General features: G+C 47.7%; 1 protein-coding gene across 3 annotated transcripts in view; it reads left to right on the forward strand.

Annotated features, from left to right (window-relative positions):
• The window catches only part of PIP4K2A (phosphatidylinositol-5-phosphate 4-kinase type 2 alpha), a 173,277-nt gene that overhangs the window by 122,958 nt on the left and 30,021 nt on the right, over positions 1–20,298 (forward strand). For 2 of the 3 annotated variants that reach the window (XM_055146870.1, XM_055146871.1), the window contains exons 4-5: positions 7,215–7,367; positions 18,481–18,627. In XM_055146870.1, coding sequence (XP_055002845.1) covers positions 7,215–7,367; positions 18,481–18,627 — 300 coding nt within the window. The remainder of the gene's footprint in view (positions 1–7,214; positions 7,368–18,480; positions 18,628–20,298) is intronic. The other variant, XM_055146872.1, reaches the window with a different exon arrangement.

Consider the following 20,298-nt stretch of genomic DNA (forward strand, 5'->3'; position numbering starts at 1 on the left):
CTTTCTGGCGCTCTCCCCCCCCCCTACACCCCCCCCCCCCCCCCCCGGTAATCCTCAACCTCCCACTGTGGAAATAAAAGTCTTCAAGGCAGATCTTTAGAGGGGTGGAGAGAAAGGAGGGTGGCCATTAATCCTTTTCTTAAAGGGAAGGGCAATAAATTTGCAATTAGAGATGGAAGAAGGCCATGAAGACAGGGCCTTGTCTCTCCCAAACTTTATTTCCTGTTGCAGGCTGACTCACACTAGAGAGCTTTGACCCAGGGTAATGGACTCCTGCAAAATGGAAGTGGGTGAGAAATACATTTACAGAGCAGGTTGCCAGATGGTTTGAAATAAAGAAATTCGGGTGACCAGAGAGATAGTTGTGGCATTAACACGCTTGCCTGGTATGTGGTCGACACAGGTCTGAGTCCTGGCACTGAGGATGATCTTCTGAGCCCCGCCAGGGGAGATCTTTGAGCACAGAGCCAGGAGTAGCCCCTGAGCACTGCTTCCCTTGTGTGGCCCAGTGCCGCCCCCCTAAGCCCCCTCACACAATTTTGGGAAAGGGCTCCATGATGGTATTCTTACCTATCTGCGATCAAATAGCTTCAGCCTCGAGCTGCAGTCCTACATCACGCTCTGCATTTTCTGCCCAACTAACTCCTCTGTGAACCTAAGAGCCCCCGAAAGAAGCAACATATGCTGCTTGTCACATACCGATAGACACGTCCACGTGTCACTTAACTGGCCCAGTCCCTGGCTGGCCCAATGGCTGGCCTCAGAGTGATGTATGTGTTTGAGACTTGCCCGAGAGTGAGGGTGGCAGCCACGACACTGGAATATGTCTCCTTGTGTTCCTAGGAAAGACCCAGAACAGGCACATCTATGAGACCGGAAGTATATTAGTCGTTTCCTAGTGGGAGTTGAGATGAAGAATGGAGGTGACCCTCCACTTCCTGCTGCTGCCCTGAGGTGTCCAAAGCCACAGCCTGGAAACCTCTTTCATCAGACTTCATATCCTGCCCCCCTTAGGAAAGAGTCACCCCCATCTCCCAGGCTGTCTCCACCTGAGCTTCCTGCTTCCGCTGAAAAGTTCTCTCACTCTCTCCATCCCCCTTTTCTCCATGGAAGAGTTTCTTGGAGACACTGCTGGAAGTTGGCAGGATCCCCGGCCTGAAGCCATTACTCATTTTTCTCTTGGGAAGGGACATTGGGGCCACACCTGCTGGTGCTCAGGGGCTCTGACTCTGTGCTCAGGGGACTGTTTGTGGTGCTGGGGATTCGAACCCGGGTCAATCCTAGGAAAGATAAGTGCCTTACCCCCTCTACTCTCTCCAGCCCTCAGCTTTGGCATTCATACTCAAGAAAAAGCCCAGGGGCACAGCGGGTAGGGCGTTTGCCTTGCATCCGGCTGACCCGGGTTCAATTCCCAGCATCCCATATTGTCCCCCAAGCACCACCAGGAGTGATTCCTGAGTGCAGAGCCAGGAGTAACCCCTGTGCATCGATGGGTGTGACCCAAAAAGAAAAAAAAATAAAGAGAAAAAGAGAAAGCCCGGACAGTTCCAGTCAACAAAAGCCGTTTGGAACTAGCTGCCAAAGATAAAAGTCAGTGAGCAAAGGAAAATGGAGATCTCCAACAGTTCTCGGGACTCAGGAATTGTTTAAAAGAAACTCAGTGAACAAGGTCAGAGTGTGACAAGGTCTCTGGGTTGACAGCACTGTCCTCCTCAGGATTACAGGGGACACGAATGGTCAGGCCTCCTTCAGCCCTGGCTGTGTACACTCTGTAGCGGCCCTGCTAGAGGCCCAGGGCTCAGCTGCATGAGGCCTTCCCGCCCGAAAGCACACTCCTCCCTCTCATCCGTCTCTGCTCTCACCTGCCCTGAGCTCCTCTGTCTCTGCTTTCGTCTTTCGAGAAGACAGCCACTCCTCAGGTGAAGCCATGTAATAAGCTCCCAAATGAGTCAGGAGAGACTGGTCCACATGTTACAGAACACATAAATAACGTCTCTGGGTTGCATTAGGACTGAGGCTGTTCTTGATGATTTTACATGTTACACTTGGGACAGTTGAAAGCGGGCAGATGGGTTTGGTTAGGGTGCCAGCTGGCTTACATTCCAGACTGTGTGTGGACGGTGTTTGTCACCTTGGGAAAAGTGTGTCATGGATCCCATCAAAATGCCCCCCATGGTTAGCCCCGGCAGGGAGACTGGGAGTATGCATGAGTGGAGGCTGGGTGTGCGGGGAGCGCCCCTTCGAGGCCAGACAGGCCCCCCGTCCCTCTCGGAGGTTAAAGCCCCTCATGGAAGGTGTCATTCCCCTCTCGGGGGCTCCGCTGGCTCCTTTGTGAGCTGAATGCTCTACCAGGGAGACTCCAACTCGAGTGCTCATGGATGTTCATTCACAGACTGGGAGAACCCTGTGTACTTTGTGAAGCAGCGCTCACAAAGTTGCGCCAGTGCTGCTTGAGAGGGGACCATGCCAGGCTACAAAGTGTGTGGCAGACACGGTTCTTCCTGCTGTCCTCAGTCCCTGTGGGATGCCTGCTGTGTGCTTCGTGTTGGTCTGAGAACAGCTGCCATCTTGGCCTTCCTCGTGGCCCACTTGTCCTTTCGGTGGTTTTTCACCCGCTGACTCCCCGTCCACAAAAAAGTTACTGCCAGTGAATGTTTGGGACTCCTGGATCACGTAGGGTATACAAGAAATCTTGATATAGAAATATCCTTCTTATAAATAATGGGTTTTATTTCTGTTTTACTATTCCTTGAAATACTATGTTTTCACTGCTGTGCAAATAGAGAAAGGTTGAAAATCGCTTTCCTGAGCCATCCCTAGCCCACCCCCCACTCCCGCCCCTTCCCTGCCTGAACATGATGGTTGTATTCTCCTTGACTGGACCTTCCATCAGGAAACAGGTCCAGTCAACTTCCAGATTCCCTGTAGCCAGCAGCTCTCAGAGCACGTGCTGTGTCTTCGAGTAGAGCTGTTAGCTTTCCAGTCTGAGCAATGGGCTCACTCCACTCCTTACTTTCCTTGGGCTTATTCTGCACCCATGCACCCCCCATTCACAGTCCCAGAAACTGTAACTCCATGAAGCTAAACAATGTGTCCAAGGGAGGAAGAGCTCCCTGCACCCTCCAAGGCGCCAGACCAGCACCCCGCCGTGAGGCACAACTGCCGCCAGCAGACAAACATGCAAGCAAGCCTTACTGCGCAGGGCACCTAAAACAGCCAATAATGAGACAGGCAAACAACAACGAAAGATGAGTCTCGCCTTTGTTCACAGAGGAAGCCTGAGACAGGGTTGTCAGGCCTAGAACTGGACTTCCTGGGAACTTGAGTCTATTATTCTCAGCTGGGAAAATACCTCCCTGGATATTTTCTCTTCCCAAGAAATGTCATGAAATTAAATATGAAGTAGTGAGTTAGGGTTTTTTCCCAGGTCTTACAGTCATCCCAATGATTATGTATTTTTGTGTTACATTTTGTCATTACATTTTGTTCTTCGATTTTGTGCTTGGCAATGGCCTTCCATTAATGTTATTAATGTTATTTTAGTGATTTTGCAAAGTATTTCTTAAATTTTGACCAAGGCTCTATTCTTACTTCACAAATTAGTTAAGAGACTTAAAAAACTATTTGTCCTAGGACCAAAGAGACAGCAGAGGAAGTAAGAGACTTACATGCAGCTGACCCCAGTTCCATTCCAGGACTGCATATGGTTCCCCAAGTACCACCATAGATGACCCCTGAGTGTAGAACCAGGAATAGTCCTAGGCACTGTCAAGTGTGATCCCCAGTTGCACCCCTGGGAGTGGGGGGAAATTGTGTATGTGTTACATGTCCTAAAAGTAGATGTGGTAGATTGGTAATACCCAGGTGATTATTCGTAAGTTGAGTAGAATTGATTTTAAAGGTAGAATCAGGTTTAGGATTTGTAAGATTGTACACCCCTAGTTAAGACATAACCAATATCCTAATACTAATTGATGATTAATCCCATCATTGTTTAAAATTGAAGAAAAGGACAAAGAATTTGGAAGGAGGCAGCATCTGGCTAAAGAAGTTCATTGAATTGACTGTGCATTCTGGGATTCCACTTGAGCAGAGCAGAATCTGACAGTTCTCAAGGGAATTAATGCAGTGGATACAGTGAACCTCTCTCTGTTCACCATAAAGGGGTCCCGTTTTAACCAAACTGGAGTTGGACAGAAAATAATGGGGTCCATGCAGGCAGCATATGCTGTGTCCCAGGCAGCATACACCATGGCCTCAATTCCACAAGGCTCTTGATTTCTGTATCTGACCTGGGGTCTCGCAGAGGTCAGAGAAACCTCTTCTTTCAGTGGCCCCTACCCCACACCTACAGGGACAGACTCTGCATGGTCACGTGGTCCTCGGGTGATTCAGTTGCCCACTCAAGTTTGAGATGCACTAATTGCACAGCTTCCTGCTGGATTCTGCCCTCTGGGTGGGCTGTGGGGTGTCCGGCTTCCGCTTCTCCATCTAGCATCCTGAGCCAACTGACAGCTGCTGTCATTCTGTCCTTGGCAGAATGCAGTTCATCCTCTACACCCTCCGCCCCCAATTCTCCTGCACAGATTCCTAACGAACAGTTTGTCCCACCTGGCTCTCATAAAGTTGATTGTTCCTGACTTGATTTTTAGGTCTGAAAATAATTGGTAATCTTACGATTCCTCTTGTTCTGGTTTTATTTGAAATATCCTTTTACAAATCAGTGTTTTGAAGGAAACAAGACCGCTAGGCAAAAGCAGTGATTGCTTTTCTGTGCTCGAGTTTCAAACCCCAAAGGTGGTCATTCACATTGATTTTTCTTCCTTTTCATTCTTAGGAGGAAGTAACATAATGGATTTTTTTTAGTCGGGGGGAGGCCGCGGGGGAGAGAAAACAATGTCATTGAGAATTCAGCTCATATAGCTGTTTCATTCTGGAAATCATTTTCATCATCATTCTCAGCCTAAGAAATTTTAGTTGTCTTAAGAATAATTTAACACTGCCAAATCTGACTCGTTAAAGCTTTGAGGAGGGTGGCGTGGTCACATTTTTTTTTTCTCCTTCTCTCGAGTTTTCTAATGAGCTAACGGAGAGCAGTCAGTTAATTGGTAGCATTGGCTCTGCACGTGACTTGTGTCTGCCATGTTCACATCAAAATGTGGCCTTTGGAGTGATGCAGTTCACTGCAGTTGGACCAAGAGCCATCCTGGGGAAGGAGGGTGCAGTCATGAGCGTGCGTAAGCTGTCACACCCTCAACATAACTGCACCTCCCTCCACTGGCGGCTTTCATTAGCTGGACCATCTGTGTTTTTGTTTTTGTTTTTGGGGGGGTCACACCCAGTGATGCTCAGGGGTTACTCCTGGCTCTGCACTGAGGAATTACTCCTGGCGGTGCTGGGGCAAGGCGGGGGGGGGGGGGGCGGGGGGTCACATGGGATGCTGGGAATTGAACCTGGGTCAGCCGCATGCAAGGCAAATGCCTTACCCACTGTGCTATCGATCCAGCCCCTAGCTGGGCCATCTGTAATGAGGCATGTCCCCTGCCCAGTAAAAGCGACATGTCCCCTCCCTGGACTGCTTTGGCCTTTCGGTCCCCATATTTTGAGAGGCAGTTTGGGAGGGAAGGTGGCCTTTGAGCCCCTCATCCTTAGTCCCCTGGGGCCAGGCAGGGAGGAGTCGGGGTCCTGAGAAGCAAGCTCAGCTGAGCTGCTAGGGACGATTCCCGCCTTTGCTTTCAGGTTCTTGGGCCAGTTTCCTGGTTCAACTGGGATCAGCTGGATTCACAGAGAGAAAACATTTCCTTTTCTCCCTGCAGCAGCCCCAAAGATGAGGCTCAGAGCCATTACCAAAGCAGACACACCTTTAGACAGAGAATGAATTTTGGGGAAGAAATTGGTGCAGAACTGACCAGACAGAGAAGGTGGGGGCTGGGAATGGGGGCGTGTGAGAGGAGGGAACAGGTTTGTTTGCACCTAGCCCCGTACCCCAGAGTGCAGTGTGTGAGGTGCCTGTTTAGGGAGAAGGGGGACCCCCGTTCTGCTTTCAGGGTGACTGAGGGACGGGAGCTCTTCCTGCATCCATTGTTTGATTAACTTGTGTAACATTGCAGCAAAGTGGGGTGTGCGGGTGCTGTGAGTTGCTGTCTTTCGGGGGACCCCATCTCTGACCAGGGCTAGGTGCCAGCTGCCAGTTTAAGCAGCCCGGGGACGGGGAGGGTCTTTGCGCCACTCCGTTCATTTGAGGGCGTTCACGGAGATTCCCACCACAGCTTCTCCCCCAGCACACACAGGCAACAGTCTCCTGTATTTTGTTGCATAATCATTGTGATCACATCATCATCACAACTGATTTTTAAATAATTCCATCATATTAAAAAAAATACTCACCTAGCAGTCACACCCCAATTCTGTGCCAAAAAATAAATTAGCCGAGTGGAGAGATAGTTCAAGCTCTCTCTTGCCTGGTGGTGCGCAGCTGAGCCGAGTTTGATACCTGCACATTATAGTCCCCTGGGCGCTGCCAGGAGTGATCCCTGAGTTTAAGGCCAAAAGTACGCCTTGGCCATCACTGGGTGAGGCCCCCAAACAGAAAGCAAAGCAAACAAATAGGAATCGCCATCAAATCTGAGACATTTTTGTGATAAAATGTGGTATTTAGTGAATGATTAATCAATTGAGAATTTGGTTCTAGGCAGTCACACTTGAAGTGGGGATTTATCTCCTCCCTTCTGTCTGAGCTTCACCCCATTATTCACCTCTCTAATCCTCATCTTCTCTAAAATGATGGAATGAATTCTAACTCTTGGGGGGATCATTAGGAGCATTATTGGGGTTATATGCTGAGCATAATGCCTGGAGAAATCCCTGTCATCTAGTAAGGCATTCAATGGCAGCAAAACGTTTCCAGGACCAAACCCTACTGCCCTCAGAGTGATCCTTGCACTCTCGCCCAGCTTATGGCTTTGATGATGGTCCTAGACACTAACCTACTTTCAAGACACTGGAAACATTATCCGTCAGGCCCTAGCTGTTTTCATTTCTTTTCAAAGATGGTCTAATTGGGTTCTGCTGTGCACAAAATGTTGCCATCTTGCTTACTAGATGTGCCTTCCAAGCACAAATGCTTTTGAAAACTAGCCATGAGCAAAGAAATTATCCAGAAAGCAGAAAGCCACATGGCTAACTGGCTCTCTTCCCTCCTTCCCGCGGGGAAGAATTCCCTGACCAGGAGCGCACCCCTTCCCAACGACTCCCAGGCGCGGAGCGGGGCTCGATTCCACACTTCCTACGACAAAAGGTACATCATCAAGACCATTACTAGTGAAGATGTGGCCGAAATGCACAACATCCTGAAGAAGTACCACCAGGTAAATTTTCTTTATCTTTATATGCAGCCGAGAAGATTAACACCCATAACTAATTTTAATCATTGAGGCCAACGATGGTTATAAAATGATAAAAACACATTGAGCCTAAAAACCTTTCCATAAGCTTAGGAATGCTTATTCTATGAAAGTCGTTAGTTATTTGTATACCACAATAGACATTCATCTCTACCACAGTTTCCATGATAATAAACCACACTTCTTAAGTATTACCAGTGTTTGGCCATGTTGGAAATTAGGTGCTGACCTCTGAGCATTTATCCATCCACACCTCCAAATCTTACCCTGCTTTCTTCTGATCTCTTCCCATCTGTTCCCTTTCTAGTGCTAAGAAAATGCTGTGATTTTAGAGAATGGATGTATGCCTATTTCCCATCCCCGCCTTCCTCCTCTTGGCATTGAACACCCTTGAGAATAGGTCTCTCTCCCCTGGGCAGAATCTCCGTCCCTCACTGCAGCGTGCAGAGCACCTGCTCATGGTCTCGTAGCTGGCAGTTGCCTTTCTTCTGGTGAAGTTGAAAGCACCCAAGTTTTAATCTCAGTTTTGTCCAACACCTGCTAAGCATGTGGCTTCCAGGCTTTGAAGCCTGAATGGCTTCATTTGATGGAGAAAATAACACCTAACTACAGGATTCCTTGATTAAATGAGAGAATGTACGTCTAGGGCTTAGCACACTGTGTGCTGTGCATGAAGCACTCACTGTATGGTGGGGATGGGTATTACCATCTCTTCCTCCTCCTCTCTCCTCCTTCCCTCCCTCTCCTCTTTCTCTCCCCCTTCTCTCTTCCACCCTCTCCCCATCCCTTGTTGTCCCCTGCCCATTTCCCTCTCCAGTCTTCTCTCACTCTGTCTCCCCCACACCAAGTTTGGCCTTTTATCTGAATGTGCAGATTTCTATCAAAACTATGAGCTGTCATAAAGCATTCAAAATAAAGTTCTGCAACCCCAGCAATTAATCAGATGGTCCTCCGAGTATTTTGAAGAGTCACATTATTTTATGTGACCTCTCCAAGGTACAGCTTTGAATGCACCGTGCATTTAGATGTGTGAGTGCAGAAATGTCTGTTTACAAGTCAGCCTCCTTCCTTTTTGGCCATGCTTTATGTTCTAACACCATGGATTATTGGCATTGGCTCAGTCTTCCCATCTTTGCAAATGTGATCAATCTCAGGTTGCTTGCAGTGAGGGCGGTCCCAACCTTTGAGTTCCATCCTGCTTCTGGAATCTTGGGGCTGCACCTAATTTGTTCCCTAAAAGCATTAGTCAGCTTCTGCATTCGTTGAGCATCTAATAAATCTTTTATCGCTTCTCTTTCTTTTGAAATGCCCCCCACAGTGCTTCTTCTCTTGTAAGGGGCATTGCAGAGTGTCGGCTGAGCCCCCATGATGTTGAAACACAAGGCTTCTGAACGCATACAGCTTTTAACACTTCACCTTTTAAACTGTCAACTCTTTCATTTATTTTACCCTCTGGAACTTAATTTTATACTTATGCATTCTTTTATGCTTTCTTTAAACTGTCTCAGAACATTCAAAGCAAAGTAATATGTTCAGTGACTGATAAAAAAACATTTTCCTGGTAAGTGACTGCGATAACACTCTAATACAATATGACACGACTCAGGAATCAACTATTTTGATGACAACTTTGAGTTCAGGATTTTTTGACTTTTCAGAAATCAGTTTGAAATGTGTTCTCTGGGGTAGTTGCTGTAACCAGATAGGCGGGTTTGACAGAGCCTTGGTTTTACCCACATACACTGGGGAACGAAACGAGTCGATTGACAAGCTCTGGAGGTTTTCAGGCACTCAAGATTTCTTTTTTTCTCTCCTCCAAAACATTGCTCTGCTTGGATTTGTCTTAGTCAGAAAAGTCTCATTTATCCAACATCTCTCTTTGTCTTTATTCTTAGAAAGAGGATTTTAAATACAATTTAAAAGGTCTTAATGATTGACAAACTTCATTATTTGTACTATTTTTTTCAAGCAGTGTTTCTCAACCTCTTTCTGACCATGGCCCCCTTCTGACCTTGTCTCCTCTCCCCCCCTCCATTTTCTCACTTTAAACCCTCGCCCCCCACCCCTTGGAATAGCCTGGGAGGCCCCAAGGGGACTGTTTGAGAAATGCTGATGTAGAGGATCCAGTGTAGGAAGTCAGGAGATGCAGACCCTTGCTTGGTATGAAGTGCTTGCTTGGGGATTCTCTCAACCACAGGTCCCGCCCATGTCTTTCACTCACTCATCATTCCTCCCGTCCTTCAGTTATACATTTGCTCTTGATGTAATTCCAGAAAGAATCTTAGGTGGTTTTCAGTTTGAAATACGTTATAGAGTAAACGGGGGGGAGAAAAGAAGCTGGGAGAGCCAAGACTCAGAACAGACTGTGGAGTGAGCCTAACCTCAGGCCGGGGACCAGCAGGTGGCTTCTGAGATGGCCATCTGAGTGTCCCTGTGGTGACATGGGAAGGAAACATTGGGCAAGCCAGTTTCTCTGCAGCTGGGCCTCCCCAGATGAGCATATTGTTGAGGAATGTGACGCTCTTGGTGCTGAGATGAGACATGCTCGGGTGGAAGGAGTCTCCCCCTGGACTCCTTGGCCCAAGAGCATCCCTATGGGCCACCACACAGTCCATTCCCCACCCCCCAAACCTCACAACCTTGAAAGAGCATCTTTTGGTGTTTGTTTGTTATTAATTTTATTTTATTTTTATAAAGTTGCTCACATCCCTCTCAGAGAGCCTGGCAAGCTACCGAGAGTCTCCCGCCTGCATCACAGAGCCTGGCAAGCTACCTGTGGCATACTCGATATGCCAAAAATAGTAACAACGACAGTCCTCATTCCCCTGACCCTGAAAGAGCCCCCAATATGCCATTGGGCTACAGTAGCACGTGACAGAGACAAATGGAGACTGGCGCCTGCTTGAGCAAATCGATGAACAACGGGATGATAGTGATACAGTGATACAGAAAGTTGCTCACAATCATTTATTACATTCCAACATCAATCTCAGCTCCATAACATCTTCCCAGCACCATTATTGCGAATTTTCCCAAGTACACCCAAGCCTGCCTCAGTAGTAGGTCCTAAATAATTTTTTTGTATTGCTTGGTGGATTGGAGTGATGGCACAGTGGGTAGGGCGTTTGCCTTGAACAGTTGACCCGGGTTTGATTCTTCTGTCTCTCTCAGAGAGTCTGGCAAGCTACCGAGAGCCTGCCAAGCTCCCCGTGGCATATTCGATATGCAAAAAACAGTAATAACAAGTCTCACAATGGAAACGTTACTGGTGCCCGCTAAAGCAAATCGATGAACAAAGGGATGACAGTGCTACAGTGCTATATTGCTGGAATAATCTGCTGAAAATGATCAAAAAAAGTTTCTTTAGAAGAAAGTGTGTGAAGACTGTTGTATCATACCCTGGATCCATTAAATCCTTGTATAAGAGATTACTAACATGTTGTTACAGGTTGAGCCCCGTGTGCTAATATATGTATATGCATGTATGTATATAATTACACAAATATATATTTTATATGTAATATATTTGATAGAGATCAGTTGCCTTCTACTTTCTACACTTCTACACTCCATCCAATGTGGTGTGTGCTATGCTACTCCTGGTACATCAGGGGTATAGAGAACGAGGTATTACTCGGCCACAATTTTAAATAAGAGTGTTACAGCTGGAGTTAAGTTTTTTTAACCTGATGGTGACTGCCAGGCTCCCCAAAGAACAGGGAGATGCAGGGAGGTCGCCCATTCCCAAATCTGTGAGAGCCTGGAGATTTTGGTCACAAACCTGCATACTTGAGTTTTTCCAACAGATTCACTCATGGCTGAGGCTCGTCCTGAGCCTGTGGAGATTGGCCGTGAGCCTGGCAATGATTGGGTTCTGGAGATTTCCAGCTGCCGGGACTCTGTTGGGGCGGGCGGTGGGTTCACCTGCCCCCTTCCAGGGTTCCCCGGATGAGACGCAGCCTTGTGTGGGGTTTGGAGGTGTCAGAAAGAACATCTTCAGTGCACACGTCCCCTCGGCCATGGTCAGACAGGAACACAAGGCACAGGAAACATGTTGAGAAAGCGGGAGGGGCTGCGTTCACAGGCTGCTCTCTCTGTCGCCGTGTGACTGTCACTGTTGCTCCTCTGGCCCTGTGTCTCGTGTGTGGGTCCGGCTGCATCTGTGTTTGTACATGTGGAGGGGAAAACAGCGTCTGTAGGATCAGTACTATGGTGGCTTTGGGCCTCGAGAGGGTGGGCTTGGCATATGGCCCCGTGCCCTCGGATAAAGGGGCACCCGAGACCCCAGCCACAGACACTTCCTGAGGGCACAGAGGCAGGAGCCAAGCCCCCACCCCCATGGGCAGGACCCGGGTGTTCTTCACTCTCCCCCCGCCAGGCTCCTTTCAGGCTGCTGTGGCCGGAGTCTGCTAGGTGGCCAGCGCGGCCCCAGCCCCTGCGGTCAGGCACAGGTCAGCACTGCCACGTCGTCTTGCCCTTTTCTGAGAAGCCTCTGAGGAGTGTGGGAGATCTTTTCTTTGGGGCTGGGGGGAAGGGGGTTCACGACAGTGTGTGCTGGGACTGCACCTGGCTCTGTGCTCAGGGTCATTCCTGGGTGTTCACGGGACCATGCAGGGGCCAAAGCAGGGTGGGCACGTGCAAGGCAAGCGCCCTGCCCCGGCCCTGGGGTTAGGCCTTCGCTTCTCTCCAAGGTGGGCCCAGACTAGTTTTAGGTACACTCTTAGGATGTTCCATCTGCTGTTTCCAAGGTAGCGGTCACTTGTTTCTCCTTCTTTTCCTTGCTCTCACTGCCTGATTTGCTTTTTGCTCTCACCCTCTGATTTGCCTTTCCTTGCTCTCACTCTGATTTTATTTTTGCTCTCACTCTCTGATTTGCCTTTGCCTTCTCTCTGCCTCTAATTTGCTTTTTCTTGCTCTCACCCTCTGATTTGCCATTCCTTGCTCTCGCCCTCTGACTTGCTTTTTGCTGCCGCCCACAGATTTGCCTTTCCTTGCTCTCACCCTGATTTGCATTTCTGCTCCCGCCCTCTGCTTGCTCTGCTTCTCCAGTGGCCCCGGGGATAAGGGACTTGGCCGGCCCTGGTTGTGATGGCTTGATCAGTTGAGCACATCTCCACAGAGAACATTGGATGGACCCTTCAGGATACTTGAGGGCCTTTGAGTTTTCCTTTCCTCTCTTTCCTTTTCTTACATTATATTATCATTTTCTTCAAAATATAGCCAGAGTTGTGGCAATATTCTAGAAGGTTAAAATTGCCTCAAAGGCCCGTCTCTGGAGAAGGGAGACATGACTGGGTGTTTGGGTGAATTCTTCCGGGGTGGAAGTGGGGGAGGGGGGAATTTCCCAAGTCAAGGCCTTTGCCAGCTTGGGAGGGGTGGGGTGGGGGGGGCGGTATTGCAGAGCAGGTAATTGGGCCCCTACTTTCTAGAACAGGAGAGACATTCCAAGTCGGATCTTTGGCTTCGTCTTTTCAGTATCAGCCAGATCAATGGAAATGTGAAAAGTGAGTTAAAATTCTAAGTTCTGGGGCCGGAGAGCTAGTGCAGGGGTCAAGGTGCTGCCGGCCATAGGGTGATCTCGGGCACCCCAGAGGCCCCTCTGAGCACAGAGCTAGGGGGTAATCCCTGAGCCCCTCCAGCTGTGCTCCCTCCAAAACCGAAACCAAACAAATTCTGTCATACAAGCTAACGCTGTAGGACTGGGGGGTCAGCAGAGGGGCCTGCCCACCCCGCAAAGCCCCAGGGAGCATCTGTCCTGGACAGCATTTCCCTTTGCCTGCTCGTATGGCCCCTCTGAGCTCCACTTTGCAGACCCAGAATCAGTACCTGCAAGTGGGACATTTACAGCCGTGTTCCAGGGATGAGAAGGACCTGCCAGGTGCATGCTGCCTATAAGAAGTTTTTCTGAGTTTCTAGAAGTGCCGTCCTCTTTTCTTTCTTTTTTTGAATGTTATCATCTTCTTCTAAGAATAGGATACCTCTATCCTATTCTCTTCTTTCTCCCAGCATGTGTGTGATTTATATATCAGCTGTGCTTATTCTGGCCTCCATCTCTCTTAACTTTCTCGTTTTCTGTCCCCAGTGACTGCTAAATTCTGCGTAAATTCCTCCTCAGCTCTTTATCCCATCTTCTCTCTTAAATTATCCTCATCTACCATTGTGCCAGCACAGTGATGTTTTTCTTAATACTTCTATTTGTCCTTGAGACATTCCATTCTTAAGAATAGTCCAATTCAACTTGTTGAACTCCACAAGAAGAAAACATCCAACCCCATCAGAAAATGGGGTGATGAAATGAACAGAAACCTTCTCAAAGAAGAAATTCGAATGGCTAAAAGGCATATGAGAAAATGCTCTTCATCCCTAATCATCAAGGAAATGCAAATCAAAACAACAATGATATATCACCTCACACCACAGAGACTGGCCCACATCCAAAAGAACAAAAGCAACTGGTGCTGGCATGAATGTGGGGAGAAAGGGACCCTTCTTCACTGCTGGTGGGAATGCCGACTGGTTCAGCCCTTTTGGAAAACAGTATGGACAATTCTCAAAAAAATTAGAAATTGAGCTCCTGTTTGACCGAGCAATATCACTTCTGGGATTATACCCCGGAGATGCAAAAAAGTATAGTAGAAATGACATCTGCACTCGTATGTTCATTGCAGCACTGTTTACAATAGCCAGAATCTGGGAAAAACCCGAGTGCCTGAGAACAGATGACTGGCTAAAGAAACTTTGATACATCTACACAATGAAATACTATGAAGCTGTTAGAAAAGATAAAGTCATGAAATTTGCATATAAGTGGATTAACATGGAGAGTATCATGCTGAGTGAAATAAGTCAGAAAGAGAGAGACAGACATAGGAAGACTGCACTCATTTGTGGAATATAAAGTAACAAAATGGGAGACTAACACCCAAGAATAGTACAGATAAGGACCAGGAAGATTGCTCCACAGCATGGAAGCCGGCCTCACATGCTGGGGGAAAAGGTAGCTCAGGTAGAGAAGAGACCACCAAGTAAAGGATGTCTGGAGGAGCCGCTCAGGATGGGAGATGTATACCAAAAGTAGACATAGACCGAACATGATGGTCACTTCATACCTGCATTGCAAACCACAGCACTCTAAAGGAGAGAAAGTAAAAGGGAATCTGCCTGCCACAGAGGCGGGGGCAGAGGGAGGGATAGCAGGGGAGGGATACTGGGAACATTGGTGGTGGAGAATGGGCACTGGTGGAGGGATGGGTACTCGATCATCATATGACTGAAACGTAAGCACGAAAGTTTGTAAGTCTGTAACTGTACCTCATGGTGATTCATTAAAAAATTTATAAATAAATAAAATGTCTGCAAATAATCACGTGTATGACTGTCGTCCACTGTCTCATCGATTTGCTCGAGCGGGTGCCAGTAATGCCTTCATTCATCCCTGTCACATTCAGGGTCAGGGGAATGAGGCCCATTATTGTTACTGTTTTTGGCATATCGGATACACCACGGGTAGCTCACCAGGCTCCACCGTGGAAAGTGTCACAGTTCCAGCAGCAGCTGGTGAGCTCTTGAAAATTTTGAAAATCTGGCCCTTGAAGATCGGTGAGAGGGTGTGAGTCTGGTGCTAGGCTGTGCCCGTATCCGCAGCAGGTCTCCCAGGTGAACAGCCTCTGGCACGTTGGAACAGTGTAGGTAAGGGAAGCCGGCAAGCCGGATCCATAACCTACAAATATTTTAAAATGTTTTTTAAAAAGTCCAGTTCATTCTTGATAGTTTTTTGTTAGGTGCCCTCTAAAAAATTGATTGTATATTTTTGCTCTTTAAACATAACATCCAGGGGCCCCGGAGGCAGCACAGCAGGTCAGGCACCTGCCTCATATGCAGTCAGCCCCGGCTTGAGCCGCAGCACCACATATGGTCCCCTGAGCACCAGGGGCTTGGGGTGTGACCCAAAAAACAATAAAAAGGAAAAAATAGACATAAAAAATAAATAAACATACCATGCAATTTTTATTTCCCACAGCCCTACCATCTGAAATTCTTTAATGCCTTATTGCTGTTCCTCATGAGACTCGGGGGTCTGCCAGAGTTCAGGCGATACGGGAGCAAAACTAAGGGGGGCAGAGCGGAGGAGGAAGAGGACCAAGGGAAAGGGCAGGTGGAGTCCAACAGCCTGGCCACGCTGCCAGCTCTCTAGAACACTCTGTCCAGAATCCCCCATGCCAAAGCCACTAGGAGAATGATCCAGAAACCACTGCCAGCCAGAGACCATGAGCCACAGCATCTGGACAGCCGGGCTGGAGGTGAGAGCCCGTCTCAGCCCCACGTACGGCTGTGTTTGGGCCAGGCACGATGCTCTCTTCCTGCTGTCATTCGGTAAATGACACCTTTACGTGTGATCAGGTATATTTTGCCAGGTCCTCCGGTCTGTGCCCATCCTGTTCCTTACGGTTCTTTATTTTAGTGTAACAAAAGCAATTAAAAGTACCAGCGTTTGCGTCTATTCTGCGTGATATCAGCACTAAGATGTTTGTAAACACTCGAGAGAAATACTTGTTCCTTGAAGTCTGATTTTTCTCAGTTTAAGAAAAATGGGGAAAGTTTTATATTTATTTTCACCTCAATGGAGTCATCCTTGCATTCTTCTGGACTTAGGGGAGAAAAGAAAATCTGTGTTAATGAACACTTCATAGACCATTATCTGGAAACTTCCCCGGAAGGGAAGTTTGGATTATTTACATAGTTGGTCATTCTAAAACAAATCCTTAACTGGAGGCCTGCCTTTCCTCTTTTGTGTAAAGCATGTTGTTAAAGTGATCTATAAACATAGAGGCACAATAAGGATTACAGATAATTTAACCTTTCAAAAGCATTAAATGAGACAAGACTACATTGAAACATTAATTTGCCACTATATTAAATTGTCACTTCAAGCCTCTTAAAAAATGAGTGAAACATGATAATAACAGCAATTTCTCAAAGCCAGAGCCCAGGTTCACACTATCCTGCGGAGATATAAATATTTATCTATTGCAGTACATCACTTACATTCCTCTCTGCCTAGCCCTGCAGTCAGCTGTGAATCTTTTAATGGCATTTCATTTTACATGAGGAGAGCAACAAATCAGGGAGCCATAATACTATTATTCTTGCTGAGTGCCCCAGAGAAAATCTGGTGGCGGGTGGCATTTGGCGGTTTTAAAATTCCAGTTTCACCGGGTCAATGTTTCATTGCGTAATAGTACTCATGTGTATTCCAGGATGGTTTTTTGTTGTGGGCTTATTTTGTGTGAGGAGAAACCCAGAGGTACTCAGGGCTTTCTCCTGGCTGCTTGCCCAGCATCACTCCTGGTGTGGCTTCAGGAACCACGTACAGTGCCAGGGGTTGAGTCTGGGTCAGTTGCATACAAGGTCAGTGCCTTAACCCCTATATCCTATATTACCTCTCTCTCTCCCGCCCCCCCCCATCTCATTCATCAGTGACATTTGCGGGGAGGGGGTGATTGGATTTTGTTTTGCTTTGTTTTTTTTTGTTTGGGGGCCACACTTGGTGATGCACAGGGGTTACTCCTGGTTCTATACTCAGGAATCACTCCTGACAGGCTCAGGGGACCATATGGGGTATCAAACCCACGTCAGCCACATGCAAAGCAAACACTCTACCTGCTGTAGTATCTCTCTGGCCCCTCATCAGTGAGGTTTTGATGTCCTACTCTCTGAAATCCTCTGAACACCCTTAGTGGTAGGAACCATGATGCTTGTTTTCTGCCAAATGAAACACAGGTGAAGAGCAAATGTAGCAAACATTTATAAAAAAAGAAAATTTCAAGTAGTATATTTTAATAAAAAGAATCAAGCAAGCACAGTCTTCCCGAGTGTTGCCATTACCACTGGGCTTCCCATCCTTGGAATCGTCTGATATATAAGCACAGTGCCAACAGTCTTCCTGAGTTTGAAACCAGACTATTTGTGCTCGGAAGCCTAGAGCTGGAACGCATGTCCAGAGGAACTCTTCAGAAGTCTCACACTGCCCCCACCCCACCCCCAACCCTGTTGGCAAGAAACAAAAACCTAAACACTCTCAGGGAAGACCCCGGGGCCCGTTTTGTAAGATCTGCTTACAAGGAAAGATGTCTCCACCTGGTGGCCTTGTAGAGGACGGTCATTAAAGACTTGTCGACCCGAGTTGTGTTTTTATAACTCTTTCAAAGTGATGAAATGCAGCATGGGCCTCTACCCAACAGGAAGGAGACCCAGGTTACTGCTCTAAGAAAGGGAACTTGGATGAAGTGGAATCTCTTGTATCTCCTACATATTCTCCAGCCCCGAGGAGTCTCTGAGGGTCTGTAGGGCAGGTGGGCTCTTCGTCCTGGTTGGGCCCCCACTCGCCATGTCACAGCTAGAGCTGCTTGCAGTCCATAAGAAACAAAAAACGCCAGGACTCAGCCAACCCTGCCAACCCCAGTCACCCAGCTCTGGCCACAATCTCCCCTTTGATCTCGGTATCCACCGTGTCCAAGTAGCTGATCCTAATGGCCATGTGTCTCAGTTTCCAAGGTGTGAGATCACCGGGGACCCTTCTGGGGAGCAAGGTGCAGACCGTAGGTGGCAGGCCCTCTCACTTTTAAAAGCAATCCTGGAAAGAGCCACTTGCCTGATCTCTTGTCCACTACCGAACCTCTTTAGAAACAGAGTTTGAGGGGCTGGAGTGATAGCACAGTGGGTAGGGCATTTGCCTTGCATTCGACCAACTTGGGTTCAATTCCCAGCATCCCATATGGTCCCCTGAGCACCGCCAGCAGTAATTCCCAAGTGCATGAGCCAGAAGTAAGCCCTGTGCATCGCCGAGTGTGACCCAAAAAGAAAAAAAAAGAAAAAAGTTTGAGTTTTCCTATCTGTGTCCACACGGCAGACTCAGATCCTATCTCTGTCTGCAAGCGCTATCCTTGTCTGCAAACAGGCCTTACTCGCTGCGGGTTTCCACTTTGTGTCCAAGTGGAAGATTGCCTCAAGAGGAGCCTCTTTGGTTACTGGATGATGTTTTCTTTTTTTTTTCCCTTTTTCTTTCTCTCCCCTGCAGTATGTAGTGGAGTGCCATGGAGTCACACTTCTCCCCCAGTTCTTGGGCATGTACCGACTGAATGTGGACGGTGTTGAAATATATGTGATCGTGACAAGGAATGTGTTCAGCCACCGGTTGTCTGTATATAGGAAGTACGACCTAAAGGTGAGAGTTGTTTAGCGGTTGTTTCTCTTTACATTTCTTAGTGTGATGAAGCTTTCTCATCCAAGTGGGCAAATGTTGGCATGGATGATGCTGAGTGTTGTAGAGGTGCCCAGCCTTTGAAGTCACCAGGCAGCGAGCTGGTAGTTACCAAGAGACCCTTGGACCTCCTCGAAGAGACTGTCTCATTTACTCAAGTATTCACTGAACACCAGATACATATAGGCGCTGTTTGGGGTGCTGGGAATAGTATAATGACAAAAAAATAGGCATTGGGGGAGGGGGTCAAGAGAGACAGGAGGCAGCAAGAGGAAGTAAGTCCCGCTGTGCAGTCCTGCACCATGTAAACAATTCTGGTGATGATAGACCTTGTCCCCACGTGCCAGTGGCCGAGCCAGCCAGCCTAGGTGTACAGGAGGCTGCCCCTTGGCGTGTGAGACACTGTAGTGACATGAGCTGATGAGAAAGTTGCCATCATTGCCTTTCTGGGCAGAACCCATGGCTGAGTCATGCGTAACTACATTATTTGGAAGCTTTATATGCTGTGGGTCGAGGGGTAGGGAAAGGACAGTGTTGTAAATAGGGCAGGAGGCAGTGGAAATGGCAAATATTAAGAATATGGGCAACAGCCAGCAGTGGCAAGAAGGTGATGAGAAAGGAACCCTCATTTATGGCGGGTGCAAATGCTGTCTGGGTCTGCCTCTATGGAAAGCAGAGTATGAAGAGTCCTCCAGAAAGTAAGAATGCAATTTCCATAGAACTCAGTGGTTCCACTTCTTGGCATCTACCCCCCCCCAAATACAAAAATAATAAATCTAAAAGATGTGTGTGTACCTGTATTCATGGCAAGATTTGTACAATACCTAGGATAAGAAATTTCCCAAAAATAACAGTGTCGGGTGAATAGCTAGAGAAATTGTGGACTATAGTCACAATGGAATAATACACAGCCATGAGAAAACATGAAATCGTGCAGTTCACTGCTGATTGGATGGAACTAGAGGGCATTATGTTCAGTGAAGTAAGTCAGAGAGGGGACAAATAGCAGATGATCTCACTCCTCTGTGAGTGTGCATCTTATAAGGAAGCAAAACAAGGGAATGGGCAGTGTCAAATGATGATAAGCTCTTGGCCTTACATACACAACTGACAGAGGAGGGTGGAGTGGGGGCTAGAAGTAGCCTGGGGACCTTGGTGGAAGGCCTTGGATGTCTTGCTAGGGGTGGGGTATGGTACTGTGTGTCACAAAGCCATAAACATTGGCAAGACAGTAAACATGTGGCCTAAACTATAATAAATAAGGTGCCAGAAAAGGTTTCACTACAAATACGGCATAAGAGCAGGCCTGAAGGAAGTGAGGGAATTAGCCAAGGGAAGGACATTCCTGCCAGAGAACAGCCAGAATAACGGCCCTAAGATGCTCTGTCTCAGAGACGGTGAAGGGGCAGAGAGGAAACCATTGGAAATTCTGTGGGTGGGATGGAGGAGGTGGTCTGATGTCTAGGATCCCTGACATAGAGGAGAATGTTCCAAGTTAGGGGTCTGCAGGCTAGGCCCTGGTTCCCTGTCTAGTTCCACTTGGCATTTTTGGTGCCTGAGTTTGACTGGAGCCCCACCCTGTACCAGGTTTGTCATTTCTGTACCATGTGGACGGCTTCAGCACCCGAACGGCAA

Source organism: Sorex araneus, chromosome 9 (assembly GCF_027595985.1).
Source record: "Sorex araneus isolate mSorAra2 chromosome 9, mSorAra2.pri, whole genome shotgun sequence".
Lineage (NCBI taxonomy): Eukaryota > Metazoa > Chordata > Mammalia > Eulipotyphla > Soricidae > Sorex > Sorex araneus.